Source organism: Chrysemys picta, chromosome 3, assembly GCF_011386835.1.
Source record: "Chrysemys picta bellii isolate R12L10 chromosome 3, ASM1138683v2, whole genome shotgun sequence".
Classification (NCBI taxonomy): domain Eukaryota; kingdom Metazoa; phylum Chordata; order Testudines; family Emydidae; genus Chrysemys; species Chrysemys picta.
Genome location: NC_088793.1, coordinates 13,056,139 through 13,062,160, shown reverse-complemented (window position 1 = coordinate 13,062,160; position 6,022 = coordinate 13,056,139). Strand labels below are relative to the sequence as shown.

The 6,022-nt window shown below is 51.9% G+C and overlaps 1 protein-coding gene across 1 annotated transcript; it reads left to right on the top strand.

The window, feature by feature from the left end:
• Window positions 1-870: 870 nt before the first annotated feature.
• Window positions 871-3,856, top strand: LOC135982154 (uncharacterized). Its single transcript, XM_065587487.1, has 2 exons — window positions 871-1,882; window positions 2,877-3,856. Exons 1-2 carry the CDS (start codon window positions 1,306-1,308, stop codon window positions 3,350-3,352), a joined length of 1,053 nt encoding a protein of 350 aa, XP_065443559.1. The 5' UTR covers window positions 871-1,305; the 3' UTR covers window positions 3,353-3,856.
• Window positions 3,857-6,022: the final 2,166 nt, after the last annotated feature.

Below are 6,022 nucleotides of genomic sequence, written 5' to 3'. Positions count from 1 at the left end.
AGGAGCCACAGGAAGGTGGTGTCAGATGCTTCCGGGAGCAGTGCGGGGCCACGGCAGGCCCATCGGCCGTAGTGTGCCCACCCCTAGTCTAGGGGATTAAAGGGTTTGGATTGAAGTGTTTGGTAACCTTCACTTGAGATAACAGGGTCTGTGCATATCCTTTTCCTCTGATGAAATGACAGACTTCCTATGAGCTTGTATTGTGCAGGAGGGTACTGAACAGTGCAAGATGTACATTTCTGGGGGACGAGGCTGGCACTGGGAATTGGCTGGTGTTGCTCTGCAGGGTAATTCAGGAGTGTCTTGCTGGAAGTTTTCCTCTAATTCAGCTGGGAGTGACTTTCCATGCTAGGGGCTGTGCATGAGCAGGACCGGAAGTGGTTGCTTTCACAGCGGAGCAGTGTAGGAGGCACTGCAGGTTGGAGACCTGAGGGAATACGGCTGTTCACTGGTCCAGATTGTACCCTGGGGAATGTCACAGTGGATACTTTAAGGAAAGTACAGCTTAAATCTAATTTAAAATAGTCTAATATTAATATCCTAAAGGAGATTTGGGCCAAATTCTCATAAAGACAAGCCTGTCTGGAATGTCTAAGCTTGGCAATTGGTTATTGAGTCAGTATTGCCAAGTGCTGAGTCTTCACAAGAATGTCTGTGCCGAGTCTCATTGACAATCAGGCGTTCTGACTGCAGGGACTTGTTTAAACCCTTCTCTTTCTAAAAGTACCAGCCACCCAACCCAGTGCTGAGCTGGTTCAACCCTGCTCAGCCAATCAGCATTTAGATACTGCCTAGTACATCAGTGTTTGGAATCAGAAAGAGTCAAAACCACTGCAGCAACCACATTTGATATATTATCAAAGATCTAGTGAAAGGGGCACAGGAATATAATTGGGTTGACTTGGACTTGTCTAAGGCCTGGTCTACACTAGGCGTTTATGTCGAAGTTAGCGCCGTTACATCGAATTAACCCTGCACCTGTCCACACTGCGAAGCTATTTAGTTCGACATAGAGGTCTCTTAAATTCGACTTCTGTACTCCTCCTCAACGAGGGGAGTAGCGCTAAATTCGACATGGCCATGTCGAATTAGGCTAGGTGTGGATGGAAATCGACGCTAATAGCTCCGGGAGCTATCCCACAGTGCACCGCTCTGTTGACGCTCTGGACAGCAGTCCGAGCTCGGATGCTCTGACCAGCCACACAGGAAAAGCCCCGGGAAAATTTGAATTCCTTTTCCTGTCTGGCCAGTTTGAATCTCATTTCCTGTTTGGACATCGTGGCGAGCTCAGCAGCACTGGCAACGATGCAGAGCTCTCCAGCAGAGATGGCCGTGCAATCTCAGAATAGAAAGAGGGCCCCAGCATGGACTGATCGGGAAGTCTTGGATCTGATCGCTGTGTGGGGCGATGAGTCCGTGCTTTCCGAGCTGCGCTCCAAAAGACGGAATGCAAAGATCTACCAGAAGATCTCTAAAGCCATGGCAGAGAGAGGATACAGCTGGGATGCAACGCAGTGCCGCGTGAAAATCAAGGAGCTGAGACAAGGTTACCAGAAGACCAAAGAGGCAAACGGACGCTCCGGATCCCATCCCCAGACATCCCGTTTCTACGAGGCACTGCATTCCATCCTAGGTGCGGCCGCCACCACTATCCCACCACTGACCATGGACTCTGAGGATGGGATATTATCCACGGCCGGTTCCTCTGACATGTTAGCGGACGGGGAAGATGAGGAAGGAGATGAGGAGGATGAGGCAGTCGACAGCGCTTACAACGCTGATTTCCCCGACAGCCAGGATCTCTTCATCACCCTTACAGAGATCCCCTACCAACCGTCCCCAGCCGTTAACCTGGACACAGAATCTGGGGAAGGATCAGCCAGTAAGTGTTTTAAACATCTAAACATTTATTTTTAACAGAACAGGAATATTAAGAATAACAACAATGGGTTTCTCATGATTAGTTTGCCCTAGGCGCTTAACGTTTCAGTCCTGGGCAGTGCAACTATTGAAAAAAAATCTAACAATGTCCGGTTTAGCATGATTGTTCTGCCCAAGCCGCTCTACTGTTTAGTCCCTGCCAGTGCCGCTACAGTAAAATGCGGTCTATATGTCCGGGGATAGAGCAGAAATCCTCCTGGGACATCTCGAGGAAGCTCTCCTGGAGGTAATTGGAAAGCCTTTGCATCAGGTTCCTGGGGAGAGCGGCCTTATTGGGTCCTCCGTGGTATGAAACGTTTCCGCGCCAGGAGACAATCAAGTACTCTGGGATCATTGCCCTGCAGAGCATGGCGGCATACGGCCCTGGTCTTTGGAGGCTTTCCCGAAGCATTCTTTCTTTATCAGTGTCTGAGATCCTCATCAGGGTGATGTCGCTCATGGTGACCTGCTTTGAATTAGGTAGGGGAATGTTAGTATTGGGACTGCTTGCCTGTTCCTTTACAGAACTGTAACCGCCGGTTTGCAGCCACGTGGTGGAGGCGGGAGAGGGGCAGCATACAGGGATCTTTCCCTGGGACAGCCGCGAGGGGGTGGGACAGGGGCAGAGTTCCTGCTTGCCGGATTGCTGGCAGCAGGGACTGGCATTGCTTTCAATGTGAAAGGAGGCCAGTGCTACTATTAAAGTTTTAAGCAGCCACAAGTCTACGGCTTACCATGTCTGCCTGCTACACAAATTCCGGTGTCCTGCCCCGCTTCTCAGATCTGCAGTGCAAGACCCCAGGCACTGAATGCGAAGGCCGAGAATTCGACCTTGTCCTGAGTGCGCATGTGATAGGTGCTGTGCATGGTCTTGTTCACAGAGAAAGACTATGTTCTTTGTTCACAACTACATTTATCTTTCTGAGGAATTTACTCCCTTTTTCCCATTCCCACAGCCACATCTGCGACTGTCTCACAACCTAGCCTGGCATCACACTCCCAGAGGCTAGCGCAGATTAGGCATAGGAAGAAGAGGACACGGGAGGACATGTTCTCGGAACTTATGGGCTGCTCCCGAGCCCAGGCAGCACAGCAGACCCAGTGGAGGGAGAACTTGTCCCAAATGCACCAAGCAAACATGGAACGGAAGGAGAGGTGGCGGCAGGAAGACCAGCAGGCGACTCAAACGCTGCTTGGACTAATGAGGGAGCAAACGGACACGCTCCGGCGCCTTGTGGATGTTCTGCAGGAACGGAGGCAGGAGGACAGAGCCCCGCTGCAGTCTATCTGTAACCGCCCTCCACCGCCACCAAGTCCCATACCCCCCTCACCCAAAGTCCAAAGAAGGAGAGGCGGCAGAGTCCGTGCAAACTCTCACTCCACCCCTGCAGACTGCTCTAGTAGTAGAAGGCTCTCATTCCTCAAAATTTGACAAGTCCTTTCCTTCCCGCCTCACACAAGCCCCCGTCCAAGTTTCACCCCCCAGTTTCATGTGTAGTTGCTAATAAAAAATACGTTTCTGTTAATTACTGTTTCCATCATGTTCTTTTGGAGGAGAGTCTGTCTGAAGGGGGGAAGGGGGTTGGTAATTGGACAGGACAGTCACCTTTAGCAGGGTACATAGGCGGGGGCAGGTCCAGCAGCAGGGCACATACACAGTGCAGTCACTAGTTACCCTGGTCAGTCTGGGAGGTGGTTTTCATGTTCTGTGGTGGGGGGTGGGTTGCTCTGTGACTTTGTGGCGGGGGAGGGCAGTTACAGATCTTATGCAGCGGTCCTTATCCTGGATCACAGAGCCATGCAGCAGGGGATCTGTAACCGTCCTCCCTCTGCCACAAAGTCACATAGCCCCCACATACACACAGTCCCGATCAGGAGGGGTGACAGGCTCCGTTGAAACAACCAGTCCACCACTGCGGAGCCTGTCATTCCTGGAGTTTAGAAGCATCATTTGCGTCACTACACTACACCCGTTCCCCACCACAGTCTGCGTCCCAGTTTTCAAACCTTCCCGCGAAAACAGTAATAAAGAAAACGGTGTTCATTAACAAAGTAGAAGTGATTTTATTTCTAAACGTGTGTTGGAAGGGGGTGAAGGGGGTATGTAACTGGAGAGGATAGTCAACATTAACTGGGTAAAGAAACGGGGGCAGGTTCAGCTTCTCTGTACACAAACTTAAAAGTCACAGGTTACCCTGCTCACTCAGGAACCTAGCTTTCAAAGCCTCCCGGATGCACAGCGCGTCCCGCTGGGCTCTTCTAATCGCCCGGCTGTCTGGCTGGGCGTAATCAGAAGCCAGGCTATTTGCCTCAACCTCCCACCCCGCCATAAAGGTCTCCCCCTTGCTCTCACAGAGATTGTGGAGCACACAGCAAGCTGCTATAACAAAGGGGATATTGGTTTCGCTGAGATCACAGCGAGTCAGTAAGCTTCTCCATCTCCCCTTGAGACGGCCAAAAGCACACTCCACCACCATTCTGCACTTGCTCAGCCGGTAGTTGAAGAGTTCTTTTTCAGTGTCCAGGGCGCCAGTATAGGGCTTCATGAGCCAGGGCATTAGCGGGTAGGCTGGGTCCCTGAGGATGACTATAGGCATCTCCACATCCCCAAGAGTTATTTTGTGGTCCGGGAAGTAAATACCTTCCTGCAGCCGTCTAAACAGACCAGAGTTCCTGAAAACGCGAGCGTCATGAACCTTGCCCGGCCATCCGACGTTGATGTTTGTAAAACGTCCCCTATGGTCCACCAGTGCTTGCAGCACCATTGAAAAGTAGCCCTTTCGGTTGATGTACTGGTTGGCCTGGTGCTCCGGTGCCAGGATAGGGATGTGAGTTCCATCTATAGCCCCACCGCAGTTTGGGAATCCCATCGCGGCGAAGCCATCTATGATCACCTCCACGTTTCCCAGGGTCACTACCTTTGACAGCAGTACATCAACGATTGCCTTGGCTACTTGCATCACAGCAACCCCCACGGTAGATTTGCCCACGCCAAAGTGGCTCGCGACTGACCGGTAGCTGTCTTGCGTTGCAAGCTTCCAGAGGGCTATGGCCACTCGCTTCTGGACAGTCAGGGCTGCTCGCATCCGGGTGTCATTGCGCTTCAGGGCAGGGGACAGCAACTCACAAAGTTCAAGGAAAGTCCCCTTCCGCATGCGAAAGTTTCGCAGCCACTGGGATTCATCCCAGACCTGCAGCACTATGCGGTCCCACCAGTCCGTGCTTGGTTCCCGGGCCCAGAATCGCCGTTCCACAACATCCACATGACCCATTGCCACCGTGATGTCCTCGGCGCTGGGTCCCGTGCTTTTTGACAGGTCTGTGCTACTCTCAGACTTCAGGCCCTCACCGCGGTGCCGTAGCCTCCTCGCCTGATTTATCTGCATCTGCCTCTGGGAAAGGTGGATGATAAGCTGCGAGGCGTTGACAACGGCCACAACTGCAGCGATGGTCGCAGCGGGCTCCATGCTCGCAGTGCTGTGGCGTCCGCGCTGTCACTGACTAGAAAAGTGCGTGAACTGATTTCCCGCCGGCGCTTTCAGGGAGGGAGGGCGGGAGTGATGGACGGATGACGACAGTTACCCAAAAGCACCCTCGACACATTTTTTTACCCAGAAAGCATTGGCGGCTCGACCCAGAATTCCAATGGGCAGCGGGGACTGCGGGAACTGTGGGATAGCTGCCCACAGTGCACCGCTTCCAATGTCGACACTTTCCCCGTTAGTGTGGACTCACAAAGTCGAATTACTGTCCTTAGTGTGGACACACACGTTCGACTTTGCAATATCGATTCCAAAAATTCGATTTAAGTAAAATCGAACTACTCTCGTAGTGTAGACATACCCTCAGTGAACTGGAAATTGAGCTAATGAGAAATGCCCGTCATGCTGCAATCACAGCTCTTGTTTACACTTATGTGTGAATGAAAATCAAGACTCTTTTTTCTCTGTGCAGGATTCACCCAGTTTATCAGTAGCCCCAGTGCTTGCAGACTTGTTGGGGGCTTCTGCGGCCATACATGTTACCCCAGTTGGAGATGGATTGGAACCTGCAGTTTTGGGCTGAGTTGCTGTAACAGGAGAGGGGTAAGTTCAGGATGCCA

Bases quoted from the DNA above. Each gene is read 5' to 3' on its own strand.
- LOC135982154 (XM_065587487.1), top strand. From the start codon at position 1,306: ATGCAGAGCTCTCCAGCAGAGATGGCCGTGCAATCTCAGAATAGAAAG. The intron at 1,883-2,876 runs GTAAGTGTTTTA...CCATTCCCACAG, and splicing joins ATCTGGGGAAGGATCAGCCA to CCACATCTGCGACTGTCTCA.